The sequence below is a fragment of the Sinohyriopsis cumingii genome, chromosome 13 (assembly GCF_028554795.1).
Source record: "Sinohyriopsis cumingii isolate HCF-2022 chromosome 13, ASM2855479v2, whole genome shotgun sequence".
NCBI lineage: Eukaryota > Metazoa > Mollusca > Bivalvia > Unionida > Unionidae > Sinohyriopsis > Sinohyriopsis cumingii.
In genome coordinates this window covers 76,011,298-76,030,028 of record NC_142973.1, presented here as the reverse complement: position 1 = coordinate 76,030,028, position 18,731 = coordinate 76,011,298, and the positions used below count along the sequence as shown (strand labels likewise).

Below are 18,731 nucleotides of genomic sequence, written 5' to 3'. Positions count from 1 at the left end.
TACTCTTGCTGTAGTCGTTCAAATGAAAAGGCATACAAGTGTTAATTATTGGATATTTACAATTGAACACGGAAATGCATGGGAAAATTTTAGCAGTATGAAATTTGTACAGACATCGTTCATAGACCCTGGAACGTAATGAACTCTGTACATGTGCTTCATCTTTCTTAACCTAATTTTGCTGTTAATTTTTCCCACTGAATTCAGACACATAATGATCTTTGACAAAATTGTTGAATAGTTTAAATATGTATGCAATTTTTGCAATGGAATTACATGTATTACGGATTAGCTGCATGCCACTATGGTACGATATCAGACAGTAAGTAAATGGTGTTATTACTCTGTTCATGCTATATATTAGATGCTGAATTCAAACACAATGATCTGGGAAAAAATTATTGAATATTTTAAATCTGTGTGCAATTTTTCAATGGAGTTACATGCCTTATGGATGAACTACATGCCATGACGGCATGATAGTAAATGATGTTGATACCCTATTCATGATATAACGTCAGTCGGGGTATTATCGATCAATGTGTATTATCGGACAAATTAATAAAAATTAGTAAACTATTTATCGCAAAGTAATAGCCTATAAATATAATATCCGGCCATTATTCTTAATAAGTCTTATTACTGCATTCCATTTAATATTCATCTGATAATACCCTGATTTTTTTACATTAGACATGAATACACATATATATGCCAATGCGTTATTCTCTGAAAAAAGTAAAATAATGTAAAAGCCCACATTAACGCGACCCTGCTATTAACGCAATTCAATTTTTTGGACCCCAATTATCACATTATAGCAGGTTTCCATTGCACTGGCAGCTTTGGGGCTTTAAATAAATAATTTTCACTTTCTGATTTTACATCTGTGTTCTGGTGCATTGTGTACAATATCTTTTATAAAATCAACCATAAATGATAAAATAGTAAAAATAGTAATAGTAATGTGGTAAACAGAAACCATGCCTTTGACTCTTTACCGGAAATGTACCAAGTAATAAAAACATGCAGTATCTGTCATTCTGTCTACACCTTTTATTAAAATATAGTTCTATGAAATAATAGCAAAAGTTTTTTTTAAAGAAACATGACATAATATGTAATAAATCTCAGCAATATGGTTCTATTATTCATCTCTGTCCCATTAGCAAGATGTACAGGTCACTTCCTGTCCAGTTCCACTTGCAAGACATATGGGTCATTGACTGTCCAGTGTGCTTAGAATTTTAGATTATATGTTATCCAAAATCCATCATCTAAGAATAGCTCACTGCTAGACACCAATGATGGACTTTGGCACATTCTAGTCACTATCCGGATGACGAAATGTCAGAATCCAATGAAGTTAGCTAGGCACATTTTAGCCACAATACAGATGACACACTGTCAGAAGGTATGCAATGTTTAATGGCAATGATTCACACAGAGTTAGTAGCCGTCTAAATCATTCAGTTACATTCTCTCCAGAGGCTGGATTCCAAGCAAGCTGAGGCCATTACCTAGAATAATCCTACTGGCATGGAAAAGCTGAAGATTTGCCTGAAAAAAATGAACAAAAAACCTTCAACTGTGTCTATAGTCAGCGCTCAAATAAAACGTGTTATGGCAGGTATGTCAACATCTTGAAAATACATTAACACATTTCATCAGCACAATCAAAGTTTCCTCAGGCAAATTTATATTTTTTTGACATGCCATGGGTACCACAGGTAGAATACATGACAGGCCCCCTCTAAAATTAGAGGGGCTCTGGGCATCTGGCTATCAGGTTTTTTGAGCACTGCTATAGTGTACAGATGCCCCAACCAATATCAGAAACATTAGCTACAAATTAAGGCAACACAGAAATAATTGAAATTTGATCAGATCATACTAATAACACGCTATGAACTACTAATGTGTTATGGATATTTAATTTATATTGTGTGCCTGACCTTGTCCATGACTGAAGGTATAGATTCAGCCTACTTGACAATTTTCTTGGCTAAAGGTTGTTTCTACTTGCCTTTTGTTTGTTTATTTTAAAACGATGTTTAGTTTTGATCTGAGTTCAAGGCTTGGCCTTTTATCAAACTCTGAATATTCTGGAAGTGAACTTGTTTATAATTTGATAGAATTTTCCATTCAAAATGACCCACATACATGGCATTATGCTGCATCTTAAGTTAAGTGAAATCAGTATACTGTATATAGGATGAGGTGAACAAAATTAATAATTCCTGTTTTATATTTCTTCTGGAATCTATGATCAGAGGTTTTAGTTGTTTTCAGATCTTAAATGATATAACTTCCTTTCAAATTATATCTGAAAAAAAACTGTTTCTAGAAACTGATCTTAACATAGGAATGATAACTTTGTTCATAAAAACCTGTTCAGATCTTAAATAATATAAATTCCTCTCAAATTATACCTGAAGACAACCAAATAACATCCAACAGACTGATCTTAAACTAGGATTGAAGACTGTTTACAAAACCTTTACTTATACAATATCATCTGACCTATAATGCAACCAAACTGGACAACTGATCATTTCCATCTGCAAAATTCACTCATTCATAAATAAGGTCAGTTCTTGAACTTAAATTCAAGTAAACATCTTAAAAAGTCATAACAAAAATCAGGCAGGCAAAACATGACATTAGTCAGGTAGGCAAGAACTGTCTTCAATCATGGAAAAAGGTAAAGCACACAACATAAACTAAGTATACATAACACAACCTATTCAGGAGTAGTAACACAATTTGCAAACTGGCCACTGTGGTGTCCATACAGGAATATAGGAATGATGGTAGAGTAACTCCATGCCAACACTATACATATGAATGACGGTATAGTTACTCCATGCCAACACTATACATATGAATGACGGTATAGTTACTCCATGCCAACGCTATACATATGAGTGACGGTAGAGTTACTCCATGCCAACACTATATATAGGAATCATGGCAAAGAGATACTCCATGCCAACACTATACATATGAATGATGGTAGAGTTACTCCATGCCAACACTATACATATGAATGATGGTATAGTTACTCCATGCCAACACTATACATATGAATGATGGTATAGTTACTCCATGCCAACACTATACATATGAATGATGGTAGAGTAACTCCATGCCAACACTATACATATGAATGACGGTATAGTTACTCCATGCCAACACTATACGTATGAATCATGGCAAAGAGATACTCCATGTCAACACTATACGTATGACTGATGGTAGAATTACTCAGTGCCAGCACTATACATTGCTTTCCACTGCAATTTTGGGGGAAACCATCATGTGACTATTTGAGGAATTCTACAGGAGGTTACAGATTTAAATATTCATTTGCAAAGAGTGAACCAGAACTGAAAATTATTACTTTTTAATAGCAAAAGACATGAAATTTGGCGATAAAGAATGGTTTTATCTAGTAATTTACTGTAACCAAGATCAAGATCCTATTTTACGCATCATTAATTCTGGATAAAATTACGACAAATTATGAAATATAAAAGTTTAAAAATTGGGTGTGTGTGTGTTTAAAAATTAATGACATGAACAAATAAAAGTATTGAGACAACAGATGAAGAGTTTACTGTGTGTACTCGATTATAAGTCGACTTGACTATAACATGACACCCCCATCCATTTTAATGGCTGCAAAAAGCTAATTTCTCTCTGACCATCGGATAAATTGGCATGAATTTGGAAGTCAGATCAGTCTGAAGCAGCAACTTGTCATCAGTGAGTCAAAAATGCACTTTGAAAAAGTAAACAAACCAAACTGAATGTAGGGATCAACTGATCAAGAGAAAGAACGATGGCTCGATATATATATAGCTAGACAGATATATATATATATAGACAGACAGGAAAAATAAAGAATAAGCTAATACTAGATTAAATTGACTCAATGGAGTGAACATAACCTGTAAGATATTGATAATTTCAATCTCTTTTTTGGGATCATATGCATATTCCAATATCTAAGTATATGTAACATTAATTACAAATGTTTCCAGCATTTTCATCTCTTTACTTCTGAACATAGAATTATGTACAAAAATATTCAAACAATATGTTGAGAACATTATTTAAGCAGTTGCCTTTGATGAGCATTTTCTATTGGACTGATTATGTATTGTTCTGATGTATGACATACAAGCTGCCTAATCATATCAAGGGAGATAACCACCCTAACTGCTCCTTTCATTTCAGGATTAGAATTAATGTCCATTTTTATTTCCTGACTGACCTTTTAAAGTAAAAAGGCCAGAAAAGCTAAATATTTGCATGGATTCCTCCAAACTAAAAAGATTTTCTTCTGTAAACTCTATTTCTCACTTATATGCCAGTTAATTGTTTTTGTTTTGACAAAAATACCACAGACACAAAAGTGCTGTCAAAAAGAACATTGTTCTCAGGTGGAGAATCTCAGTCTCAGATCATACCCAGGACACCCTTTATTATTATTACTATTACATTATTTTTATTAGTAGTAGTATAATTATTATTATTATATCTCTGTGAAAAATACCATCATATCCTTTCATTTGAAGTGACAGGCTATCTTAATGTTAATTTGCTTGGAACTTGATGTACCTCTTCATGTGCTTCAGCCAAATGCATTCTGGGTGAGACTACTTTGTAAAAGGGTGAATAGTACAAGAAAGGCATATTTTGCAAAATGGTATCTAAGGGATGCATTTCAACGTAGATGAACATTTTGAAACAGTTTACTTTTTGAAGTTAAAACTGATTCTCTTTTCCAAAAATAAAATTGCACAAGTGTTCATGATAATCAACAGACATCAAAATCCCCAGTACTAAAATGGCACAGGATTAACAGTAGGAAAGCTTATCATTCTGCAATAAAATGGAAATGAGAGCGTGTGCATTGTTATGTATATCTATATTATGTGTCTATTTTCATAATAACAGTTTTGTAAGGGTCATTTAGTTAATGAAATATCTGATACTAATATGCTAAGATCATAGTTTGTACATTAAAGATGAGTCAAGTACAGTGTGTAAAATGTTTCATTCACAGGTTTGTAGGTTGAGTAGCACTATAAGTACAAGTAAATATCACATGATCCAAGAGGGGCATGAGTTCTGGTAAAAGGCCAGGCTTACCTAATTTCTGATTAGCCAGAATTAAAACAGCTGATATGTTAACTGAGAGAGTATTTCAAAATTATAAAATGATTCATTCAAAGTCTCATATTACATTTCTCTCCATTGTGTGTTAACATTCTATATAATATACTTATTTTGTAGAATTAGGCATTCTAAGTAGTACTATCAGTCTTGGATGAGTTATATTATGATGAATTTATTTATTTCATTTAGTCATTCATTGGAATTACACTGCTCTAACATTTATTTATAGCCTATTTGTATGGAAGTAATGTGAAACATTCAAAGGCTATTTGAATTTAAAATTATATTGGAACTACTTTGAATTCATTTAAGGACATTATGGGATTATAAAATAGTGATTTCTTCTGTACTATTGACACATCAGTACATTTATGACCATCATTAAGAATACCTTTCGAACTCATTCAGATAATTCAGAACTAGTGGAATTGATAGAACATTTAGGATTTTAGGATTTCATTCATCATACTGTAAGATATTTTTAATTATTTCACTTTGTATTTTAGGGTAATAAAATAACACTTTCAATTATATAAAACATGTTGGTTTCTTGCTACTTAATTTAAGACCATAGAGTTATAACAGCATTAAGAAAGGCTGCTTTGAAAATCTAAAATATTTAAAGGAAATTTACAATTTAAAAATCATTTTCATCCATAGAAACAGTGCTTTTTTAAATCATATCTTGATATGGGTACAAGTCTCAAAAGACCAAAGAGAAAACTCTAGTGAGATCTGAGAGTCCAAGTAGTCCAAACTCTAGTGAGATCTTTGAGTCCAAGTAGACTGAGAATTTGACTGTATCCAGGTAGGATCACAGTAAGGCATGCACAGCTTGACTTTTGGAATGGTGTGTGTAAAAGGGTTTAATTACCTGAGCAATATCTCGTGGTTGATCCTTAACTTTGAAGTGGACATAGGCTCCATTTACTAAATGGCTGAAATATAAAATGTGCAAATGTGGAGAAAAGTTTGTTCTGACTGTAAAGTTCTATAAATGAAAGTATTCTCAAAATGAAAACAAAATAAACCCAAAATTGATATCAATGATAAATATAAAAAATAACAGGATTTGTTTCTCTGGCGACTTTTTTCTCCTGACAACCTTGTCCCAGTAGCTTAGGACTTGACAATGGTATGTTACAAATGATACAAGGGAAAAATGTAATCTCTCTATCAAATTAGATATGTAAAGAAACAAAACAAATGAGCAGCCAAATGACACATGGTATCCACTCAACATAAGTTTGGTTGTACATGGTATCCGCTCAACATAAGGTTGATTATACATAATACTCACTCAACACAGGGCTGGTTGTACATGGTACCAACCCAACATAAACTTGGTGTACATAGTACCAACTCAACATAAGGTTGGTTGTACATGGTGACCATTCAATATAAGGTAGGTTGTTAAAATGTATTTTTGATAGCATAAATGAATACACGTGAAATGACATGCAAGGACAATGGTTCTAAAACTACATCAAGGCCAATCTTCACCAATCTGGTATTTGTTCCTGACCTAAAAATTTCCCCAAAATTGAGCTGTTCAAGGTTCTTTTTCATGCAAAGGAAACCATAGAATATATATCATGATTTCTTGAAACTTGTTAAAAAGACCTTCATTTACTGTCCACAGATAGAATGCAAAGGGAAAAGCTATTTTTAGTGGGAATAACCTTGAACTTCAAGTGACAGTCTTCTAAAGTGACAGGGCTCTTTTTTTTTTGATACAAGGATTATAATAAAAGTTTTGTTAAAATTGGTTGCAGAGAACATATTTAGGTCCAGAATAAAATGAAAAATCTATTTCAAGTAACAGCTGACTTGTCCCTGACAGGAAAAATCAAATATGTCTTTCTTGAGTGAAGTGAAACACATGTATAAAGTTTTGTACCAATATCTAGTGTGCTTAAGTTATTGTCCTTAAATGAAATGTGTTGGCCACATCTACATAACAAATGTAAAAAAAATTGTTCACTTCTGTTATATAGAACTTAAGTTATTCTCTGAAAATGAAGTATAAATACAAAATCTAGTTTTAGATAATGGAAATGGATGTATAAAGATGTTACTAACTCCAAAATCAATTGGGTCCTTCCTTGGGCTAATGGAAATGGATGTACAAAGATGCACTGACTGACCATGGTAAACTATAATAATTACCAACACCTTTTCATCAGATTGACCATGGTAAACTATAATAATTACCAACTCTTGTTGGTGGGGTAATAAAATTTTAGTTGGGGAAGTGTGATAGCAACATTTGTTGTTGGTGTATAGAATAACTTTTGTTGGTGGTGTGCAATAATAACACTTGCTGGCAGGGTATAATGACCAGTGTCCAGTGTTATCATTTCAACATCTGGAAGGCAGTATCAGGCTCTTTCTTATCTTACTCATTCTAACATTAGTACAATAAACAACACGCAATATAAAGTCTTGAACTAAACTTCATGTATAGAAACCATTATATTTTTTTTATTAGACTTACCATGACTGCAACTCTGACCTTTAATCCCCATTTAATCCCCAGAATCAAAGTCAAGTCATCCACAAAATTTGGTGTAGGAGTTAACTCTATAACAAATATTGTTCTCAAAACCAACTTTTCTTTCACCCACAATAATCTTTACTTTTGACCCTTTGATCCCCAAATCAAGAAATCTCTTCCATACCTTAAGTGCAAGCCTTCCACAAACTTTGGCTACATGCACTTTCTAGCCTAATTTGTAAGTCATCCAGAAACTATGGTGAAGGTACATGCTCAATAACTGAAATTTTTGTGCAGACCATTTTTCTTTCCTCAGTCACTGACCATGACTGTTGACCATTTATTCCCTCAGTCACTGACCATGACTGTTGACCATTTGACCTCAAAACAACAGGCTTCATCTTTAACCCAACTGCAAACCCTCCACTGGGTTCGGTCTAGGTCTGTGACATAGAACTAACATTATTGCAAAGAAACTAGTTTTCTTCTTCAGGCCATTGCTACCTTGACCTTTATCCTTCTGACTATCAAAATCAATAGATTTCTAGTTTGCCCAAATTGCAAGGCTACCACTTTGGGGGCCTAGTGGTCAGAGCATCCACCTCGGTCGTGGGTTTGATCACCAGCCGAGTAATAAAAAAGACTTTAAAAATGGCACTAACAGCTGCCTCGCTTGGCACTCAGCATTAAGAGGTTAGTGTTAGGACAGGTTGGCCTGGTGTCAGGATAAAGTGACTGGGTGGGACATCATGCTACATGTCTGCAGCATGATGCCCCAGTACTAGACATCACTATAAACTGCAACACTGCAGAAATTGTAGTGATATGACTGAATTTTTTTAAAAGCTATGTTACAAATTCAAATCACACACACACCAACTGCAATCCATCTACAAAGATTGAGAACTGTAGATGGTACAGAACTTGAGTTATTATGCAGAAACAATGTTTTCTTCTTGCAGTCAGTGACCTTGACATGTGACCTTGATACTAATAGGGTTCTTCCTTACCCCAAGTGCAAGCCTTCTACAGAGATTGATACCTGCACATGGTAAATAATACCAGTTGTTGTGTATACATTTTTGTCCTTCTTACTGGCTTTGACCTGTGATCTTTAAATTGATAGGGTTCTTTCTTACCCCAAATGCAGAAACAATTTTTCTTCCCTTAGTCACTGTGACTTTGACCTTTTATAATTGTTATGATTATATGGTCTTAAAATAAGTAAATTTAAAAAATAATGTATTTCCTCAGTACACAAATAATTTTAAAAGAACTTAGAGTATTGTGAATTAAATCCTAAATAGTCCCAACTGTTCTATCACAATTCCAGAAAATATAGAGTATCTGAATGAATTCCAGTGTTGTTCAGAATTAATTCCAAATTCTGAATGTGTTAGTAGTCTCAATGTACTAATGTGCCAACAGTCTTCATATACCACAATGTTATAATCCTATGTCCCAAGTGAAGTTGCAATAATCCCAAAGTAGTGATTTAATACTGACACCAAAGAGCATTTTGTAATTCCAATGAATAATTTAAATAAATAATTCTATCAAATAATAACTCAAACATAATTAAAATTGATTCCTCTAAAGATTGAAGATAGGAATAAGTAGTTCTTAAGTAAACAGTATTTATATAAAAAGCTAAGAAACAATAACAGAACCAGAATGAAGGCCATTTTCCCAACAAATTCATAAACAAATTATTTCTAGAACATTCTTAATTTCTAAATAAAGCTTTACCTTGAACTCAACATCTGTAAAACATTTTACCTCAAAATAATGATCTTAAAATATAACCTTAAATCATAAACAAATATAATAAAATTCATAGCCAAAAAAGTGCTATATAATATGTTGTTTACCTAAAAAAAAGAAGTGAGTAGTCAGGTATGCATCTACCCTCAATTATAGACCAAGGTCAATTACACACACAAATTAAATATACATAACATATAATGATGGATTCAAGCCAACACACATGACAAATTTAATATAATTAAAACATTTCCCCCCTCATAAAGACAAAAGAAGATTTATACAAAAAAGCTTCTTTTACATAATAGTCAAATATACAAATGATACCATAATAATTAGAACTAATTAGAAAGCTGTCTTATCAATGTCACAAGATATAAAAAACTGCTTCTTACCACAGCTGAAACAAGTACTGAACTATGTAGACTGGTTCCAGAGATTTTAAGGCCAATTCAATGACATCTTCATACCTAAAAATAAGCGAATATTTCTTTAACTTTTATAGTTTTTATCGATCAAAATATTAGACAAATAGTACAGAGAAAGAAAGAAAAGAATGGCAAGAAAAATACAAAACAACACCACATACAAGGACCTTCTCACTGCAGTGAAAATTGTGCCACAGCACAGTAGAGGGAAATGATTAGTTGAACCAAATTGATAATAACAAAAGCGATGCCACACACAATAAAATGACTGATAGCAATTTTTAAATGTGATTCATCTTTCGATTTTTTTTCTCCAGATTTGTAACTTATCTGTGGTTGTGCAAGCTTATCCTGTGCATATATCCTAGAACATATGCACTAACGATATTGTGTTTCATGTTCCAAGTTTGCATAGGCCACACATTTAGCATGGACAGGCACAGGGTTTGGAGATTCCCAAAGGGCAGTAGAGAACAGAGATACATGAGAAGAACTGGTTATGAAGTCATCTGTGGTGCCCCGACAACCTCTTGGGATATGGGATTGGTAATGATGATGATGATACATTTAGCAATGACAATGTTGAGTTTCATGTTTCCCAAATTTGCATAAGCCATATATTCAGCATTGAAAATATTGTTTCATATTCCTGAATTCCCATAAGCCATACATTTAATATTGACAATGTTGTGTTTCATGTTCCATTGTTTGCATAAGCCATACATTCAGCACTGACAATGTTGCATTCATGTTCCTGAGTTTGCATAAGTCATACATTTAGCATTGACAATGTTAGGTTTCATGTTCCTTTGTTTGCATATACTGATCAGTAACTAACCCCTTAAGGTAAATTAAGGTAATTCAGCAGGTTTTCAAACATGGCTGGTCAAAATTTGCAACTCCTAATAATATTGGTGAATTTTCTAAAGCTCTCTCATCTAGTTAAATTTGATAGATTTTACTCCTCAGCTGAACATATCATGGAATATCTCTCACTTATTGCAGAACGACTTTTCATGTAACTTAGGATGCATTAACCATTTTGTTTATAAGCATATTTAGTAAAGTGGACCTTCTCTCAACAATAGATCTTCAAAATATAAACAGCTTATTACGAGTTTAAAGGCAAATATGTGTCAGAACCAGGATCTCATACCAGTAGATTTGCACATTTTGATCAGCACAATGCCTTCTAAACCAGTCGAACTTTTATCTGCATAAATTTTATGTTCTTCAAGGGGATGGAAAACAAATAAATGAATTTTTTGGACATAATATGTATTCTCTTCAGAGTATAATAAAACAAAAAATGAAAAGTAGTTTATCTTGCAGTTCACTGCAAAGATATTTTAATAGCATCCAACAGAATTTTTAGTTTCCTTCACAAGATCACTGTCTGGTTGCCAATGATGACATTCATTGTGATTATTAAGCTTCAAACTTAACAGGCTCTCAATAGTTCTCCTGTCCAGATTTCCACCTGAATCACTTTGTATTTGTGAAAAATGGATAATGTCTTCTCTGTATCAGCATTAGAACATTGTAATGACAGGATAACTACACTCAGCCTCCAAAGAAGTTCTAGCTTCAGTTTCCTGTTGCTGGTTTGTAAGGTTGCTGACTATCTCTAACAGTCCTCCAAGTTATGTCCACTCCATGGAGGAAGTCCATGACTGGGACTTAAGATGTATTTCTGAGTCCCATCCTCAAGGACTTCCCCTCTTCATGGTTCAGGTCCAAAAAATCTGTCGGCAGCTTATATTACCGTAAATTAAAAAAATAAAGATTGATTTAGACTTTATAAAATAAACAAAGTAAAATATATTATGTACTTATGCTTTTATGAATAAGTTATCCTATTTTTAAAATTAATTATCTTGTACTATACTGTTAAATGATATATTTTATCTCAGGATTAAACTGAATTTATGTGCATGAAATACAAAAGATACATATGTACAAACTCGGGACCTAATCACCTGCATATGCTTAAAACTCTGATATTCATGTACTTTGGAACTATTTCTTAGCCTGTGCTTTCATAGCATTGGGAGAAAGTATATGTTTTGGGCATTTTGCCAAGAACTGAACCAAAAAAGCAAGAGCTGCCCATAAATATTCCCCTTAAAACATCTAGAACAATACCGTAACAATTAAACATGACAAGAAAATCAAAATACTTACTCTAATGTGTCTGCTGAAATAATATATTATCTTCGGTCTTTCCATCTCATCTCCCTTCCGGCAATGTTTGGCTGATTTTCATCAAAAGCTCAGAATACATCATGACCCCCTTTTATTCCTTTATTACGTGTAACACCTCAAAAGACATTCTATGTTTGGTCTTTAACTCCCCATACTCCAGCAATAAGTTAATCAATTAACAATTAATCATTGCATACACAAATAAACTGTTTTTCAACATTGGAATCTGCCATGCACCATCACACTGGTAGTTGTACTGGTGGAACATTTCCCATCCCCAGTAGACTGGTTCTGGCTGGTGTCTCTAATATGTTGATAGAACAAATGAATATACCATGTTTGGATTTTTAATACAAATATTTTAAAATATTAGTGTAATTTTTAAAAGGTAGATTTCAACACAAAAAAAAATGTGCAGCATATAGCCTTTGAAATGGTATTTTAGGCTTACCACTGGAAGATCAGCATGTGTGAAAAGGGATCAAAATCCACATCAACAGTTGAGTATAGAGCAGTCAAAATCTACATCAGCACATATATGTACCCAAGCAGAAGGAGTGCAAACAATCATGTCTGTTGGTTTTTGTTGTTGTTGATTTGGATTTAACGACATTTTTCAGCACAAGATAGGCTATACTGGCAGACAGAATAACTGATGGGAAAAGAACCCAGGAAAAAGCCCGGTTAGAACCACTGACCTTTGGGAAGCTACTGACAGCTTTCTCACATACCCACATTGGCTGCAGCTGAGAGTTGAACCCACATGGGCAGAGGTGAGCTATAGTTTAACATTTATTGTGGTATATTTTCTATGTTGTAAATTCCATCTAGTGGTTATGTTGTCAATGTTGTAAATTCCATCTAGTGGTTATGTTGTCTATATTGTAAATTTCATCTAGTGGTTATGTTGTCTATGTTGTAAATTCCATCTGGTGGTTATGTTGTCTATGTTGCAAATTCCATCTAGTGGTTATGTTGTCTATGTTGTAAATTCCATCTAGTGGTTATGTTATCTATTTTGTAAATTCCATCTAGTGGTTACGTTGTCAATGTTGTAAATTCCATCTGGTGGTTATGTTGTCTATGTTGTAAATTCCACCTAGTGGTTATGTTGTCTATGTTGTAAATTTCATCTAGTGGTTATGTTGTCTATGTTGTAAATTCCATCTAGTGGTTATGTTGTCTATGTTGTAAATTCCATCTAGTGGTTATGTTGTCTATGTTGCAAATTCCATCTGGTGGTTATGTTGTCTATGTTGTAAATTCCATCTGGTGGTTATGTTGTCTATGTTGTAAATTCCATCTAGTGGTTATGTTGTCTATGTTGTAAATTCCATCTAGTGGTTATATTGTCTATGTTGTAAATTCCATCTGGTGGTTATGTTGTCTATGTTGTAAATTCCATCTAGTAGTTATGTTGTCTATTTTGTAAATTTCATCTAGTGGTTATGTTGTCAATGTTGTAAATTCCATCTAGTGGTTATGTTGTCTATGTTGCAAATTCCATCTAGTGGTTATGTTGTCTATATTGTAAATTCCATCTAGTGGTTATGTTGTCAATGTTGTAAATTCCATCTAGTGGTCATATTGTCTATGTTGTAAATTTCATCTAGTGGTTATCTTGTCTATGTTGTAAATTCCATCTAGTGGTCATGTTGTCTATATTGTAAATTTCATCTGGTGGTTATGTTGTCTATGTTGTAAATTCCATCTGGTGGTTATGTTGTCAATGTTGTAAATTCCATCTAGTGGTTATGTTGTCTATGTTGTAAATCCCATCTGGTGGTTATGTTGTCTATATTGTAAATTTCATCTAGTGGTTATGTTGTCTGTTGTAAATTCCATCTGGTGGTTATGTTGTCTATGTTGTAAATTCCATCTGGTGGTTATGTTGTCTATGTTGTAAATTCCATCTGGTGGTTATGTTGTCTATGTTGTAAATTCCATCTAGTGGTTATGTTATCTATTTTGTAAATTCCATCTAGTGGTTACGTTGTCAATGTTGTAAATTCCATCTAGTGGTTATGTTGTCTATGTTGTAAATTCCACCTAGTGGTTATGTTGTCTATGTTGTAAATTTCATCTAGTGGTTATGTTGTCTATGTTGTAAATTCCATCTAGTGGTTATGTTGTCTATGTTGTAAATTCCATCTGGTGGTTTTGTTGTCTATGTTGCAAATTCCATCTGGTGGTTATGTTGTCTATGTTGTAAATTCCATCTGGTGGTTATGTTGTCTATGTTGTAAATTCCATCTAGTGATTATGTTGTCTATGTTGTAAATTCCATCTAGTGGTTATGTTGTCTATGTTGTAAATTCCATCTGGTGGTTATGTTGTCTATGTTGTAAATTCCATCTAGTAGTTATGTTGTCTATTTTGTAAATTTCATCTAGTGGTTATGTTGTCAATGTTGTAAATTCCATCTAGTGGTTATGTTGTCTATGTTGTAAATTCCATCTAGTGGTTATGTTGTCTATATTGTAAATTCCATCTAGTGGTTATGTTGTCAATGTTGTAAATTCCATCTAGTGGTCATATTGTCTATGTTGTAAATTTCATCTAGTGGTTATCTTGTCTATGTTGTAAATTCCATCTAGTGGTCATGTTGTCTATATTGTAAATTTCATCTGGTGGTTATGTTGTCTATGTTGTAAATTCCATCTGGTGGTTATGTTGTCAATGTTGTAAATTCCATCTAGTGGTTATGTTGTCTATGTTGTAAATCCCATCTGGTGGTTATGTTGTCTATATTGTAAATTTCATCTAGTGGTTATGTTGTCTGTTGTAAATTCCATCTGGTGGTTATGTTGTCTATGTTGTAAATTCCATCTGGTGGTTATGTTGTCTATGTTGTAAATTCCATCTAGTGGTTATGTTGTCTATTTTGTAAATTTCATCTAGTGGTTATGTTGTCAATGTTGTAAATTCCATCTAGTGGTTATGTTGTCTATATTGTAAATTTCATCTAGTGGTTATGTTGTCTATGTTGTAAATTCCATCTGGTGGTTACGTTGTCTATGTTGTAAATTTCATCTAGTGGTTATATTGTCTATGTTGTAAATTCCATCTGGCAGTTATGTTGTCTATGTTGTAAATTCCATCTAGTGGTCATGTTGTCTATACTGTAAATTCCATCTAGTGGTTATGTTGTCTAGATTGTAAATTCAATATCTTTTGAATTTTATGCAATTTCTTTATTAAATACTGAATAAGATAAGATATAAAACCAATTTTTCTCTCCATTTAAATTCTAACTTAGTAAAAGCCCAATGCCACTATTCTTTCAAGAGGTGTTTTAGTAAATGCCCAATGCCACTATTCTTTCAAGAGGTATTTTAATAAAAGCCCAATGCCACCATTCTTTCAAGAAGTGTTTTAGTAAAAGCCCAACGTTGATGCCATCACTCTTTTAAGAGGTGTTTTAGTAAAAGCCTCATGTTGATGCCCCCATTCTTTTAAGTGGTGTTTTAGTAAATGCCCAATGCCACCATTCTTTCAAGAGGTGTTTTAGTAAATGCTCAATGCCACCATTCTTTCAAGAGGTATTTTAGTAAAAGTCCAATGCCACCATTCTTTCAAGAGGTGTTTTAGTAAAAACCCAATGTTGATGCCATCACTCTTTTAAGAGGTGTTTTAGTAAATGCCCAATGCCACCATTCTTTCAAGAGATGTTTTAGTAAATGCCCAATGCCATCATTCTTTCAAGAGGTGTTTTAGTAAAAGCCCAACGTTGATGCCATCACCCTTTTAATAGTAGTGAGAACATTATTTAAGTGAAGGCAATTATGGCTGCCATACTGAACATCATATTGCCACCATTATCATTCACGAACTCCTATTATTACAAAGTTTTAGTGCAAATGTCAATAAAACTATCCATTTAGAAGTAGCCATAAGATTTCAAGATGGTCACCATGACAGACATTCTGAAGGTTAAATCAGCATCATTTGAACTTAAGAACCAAGAATAAACTGCATGAAGTGTTATAGTGAAAACTCAGTCTAGATATAGCCATATGTTCATGAGCTGTCATGAACAAATATTCATGAAACTAGCACTAGTGCCCATCTTAGACATAATATCAGCATCATTTTCCCATGTTAGACATAATATCAGCATAATTTTTCCATGTTAGACATAATATCGGGCATCATTTTCCCACGTTAGACATAATGTCAGCATCATTTCCCATGTTAGGCATAATAATGGGCATCATTTTCCCATGTTAGACATAATATAGGGCATAATTTTCCCAAGTTAGACATAATATCGGGCATCATTTTCCCATGTTAGACATAATATCAGCATCATTTTCATTTCAGGCTATCTACAAGGGCCCTGAGTGGCTGAGTGGTCTAAAGTGCTCTCTGTTACGGATCACTGCCTTCTCACCACTGTCTGCACGGGTTCGAGTCTCGGATTCGGCTAAAGTGGGTATATGAGAAAGCTTGTCAGCAGCTTCTCATGGGTCAGTGGTTCCTTCCATCATTAATACTGGCTGCCATGTATAGCCTATTGTGTGCTGAAAAATGGCATTAAACCCTACAACAACAACAACAACAGGCTATCTACATATCATAAGAAATATTTTATTGACAGGTCATGTCAATATGACCATCAGTTCAGGTGGAGTTGTTCCATGTTGTTGAATGTCAGAGTGGTACCCTTTTCAATTAAAACCAATTACAAGTCATAAAAGCATTTTACTGAAAACGTCAATATGTCATCAGCTCATATGGTGTTGCAATAAAATGTTGAATGTCAGACAGGCACCATTTTCATTTCTGACAATCTACAAGTCATAGAAGTATTTTACTGAAAATATCAATATGTTACCAGTTCATATGGTGTTGCAAGTCAGACAGGCACCATTTTAATTTATACAATCTACAAGTCATAGAAGTATTTTACTGAAAATGTAAATATATCATCAGTTCACATGGTGTTGTAATAAGAAGTTGAATGTCAGATCCTTTTCATTTTAGACAATCTGCAAGTCATAGAAGTATTTTTAGTGAAAATCCGATGTTGATCTGACCGTCCATTCAATAACAAATATTTCAAGATGGCTACAATGGAATGAATGTGTCGGTGTAAGGTTTCATGGCAATTATTCCATTAGTTTTGTAGAAGTAGCACTAATGAAAGTGTGCTAATAGATTGATGCCACCTGATGGATGACTGGTAAAAGACCACTGCATTAGCTTTCCTAAAAATCCTGAACCCACCACTGTATTGTTAAATCCAGCAATACAAGTCAGGAGTATTGATACAGATACTGACTTATAAGCTACACACCTAGCTATGTGTAGAAGTACAACTTGGGCCTCCTGGCTGCTCAGGTGAACTGGGTCACATGTAACTTCCAGTGAAACACCACAATTTCTTTCCAAGCTGAAAAGAAAACATGAACAGTCAAAACCTCTATTTCAACAACTTAAATGGTATTTGAGAATCACAATTTTTGTACATTATTATTTTAATAAATCTCTCATCTGCTTCCATGTGCTGAAATTCCCCCTTTTTTTGACAATAAAAAACTTTTTGCACAAACTTGAACACTGCTGGAAAAAGAGATAACAAGGTGTGTGTCTTGCCGTATTTATACAAGTGAGATAAAATGAAGTATTCATTGGTGAGAATGAAAGAAGTATTCATTGGTGAGATAACAAGAAGTATCCATTGGTTAAATATTCGTTACCTAAGTCCAGTACCTATTTTAGAAATATTAACAAGGTAGCCCCGAAGATGAAATTGTTTACATACCTACATAGCCTGGAGTGTGCATACTGAAGAAAGACACCCGAGTCTGCCTTGAAGTTGAGGACTCTTTCCCAGCTGAAGGTATAATTAGCCTGCCTGGACTGGTTTAAGTCCTGTATTATAATTGCACTGACCCCTAAAATGTCAGCTACTGCCTCAAGATTCTCTGTCTCCTTGGTAGCTAAGAATTTAAAAGAGATGATATTTCATTAAAAAAAACAGTACACTGATACAATGAGGAAGTACCAGTGGGAGTTGCAGGTTACAGTTATTAGAATATTTAAGTGTGGTAAAATTAAAAGAGAGGTGCTCCACTGTCCTTTAATGTCATCCATCAGTGGGAAATAATTACCAAAAATTCCATTTATTATTACAATTTTCTTTCTAAAAGTACTAGAAAAGTATATTTTTTTGCTTGAATCTGCCCAGAAGTATTCACTAATAGGTAGCCTGGATAATGGAGTAAGACATTGCCATTGCACTTACGTGGTTCCAGGTTTGATACTGTGTTCAAATATATGCAAATATAACTGGCTCCTCATCTAAGGTTGGTGGATTTCTATGAGTTCCACAGTTTAAATGACATCACAGTCATTTTATTTAGATTAAAATGATTACTGTCAAATTAAATTTAAATTTCAAATGGCCATTTTACCTTTTTTATCCATCAATCACTTGTCCCCCAGTGAACACATGCGAAAATTTGAATGACTTTTCATCAGTGCCAACAGAAAGTATAGCTAGCACATCAAAGTTTTGTTAGACACAGTTGAATATGTACAGGTAATGGACAAGACAAAGTTGAATATGTACAGGTAATGGACAAGACAGCTGAATGATTACAGGTAATGGACAAGACAGCTGAATGATTACAGATAATGGACAA

At 33.7% G+C, this 18,731-nt stretch overlaps 1 protein-coding gene across 1 annotated transcript in view; it reads right to left on the bottom strand.

Annotated features, from left to right (window-relative positions):
- Positions 1-1,041: 1,041 nt before the first annotated feature.
- The window catches only part of LOC149785844 (putative arginine--tRNA ligase, mitochondrial), a 95,470-nt gene continuing 77,780 nt past the window's right edge, over positions 1,042-18,731 (bottom strand). Inside the window, exons 15-19 of the mRNA XM_089979805.1 lie at positions 17,849-18,026; positions 17,381-17,476; positions 9,844-9,918; positions 6,062-6,125; positions 1,042-1,560 (exon numbers count right to left, since the gene is read on the bottom strand). Of these exons, the coding sequence (XP_089835931.1) occupies positions 1,474-1,560; positions 6,062-6,125; positions 9,844-9,918; positions 17,381-17,476; positions 17,849-18,026 (500 nt within the window). The 3' untranslated portion in view covers positions 1,042-1,473. The remainder of the gene's footprint in view (positions 1,561-6,061; positions 6,126-9,843; positions 9,919-17,380; positions 17,477-17,848; positions 18,027-18,731) is intronic.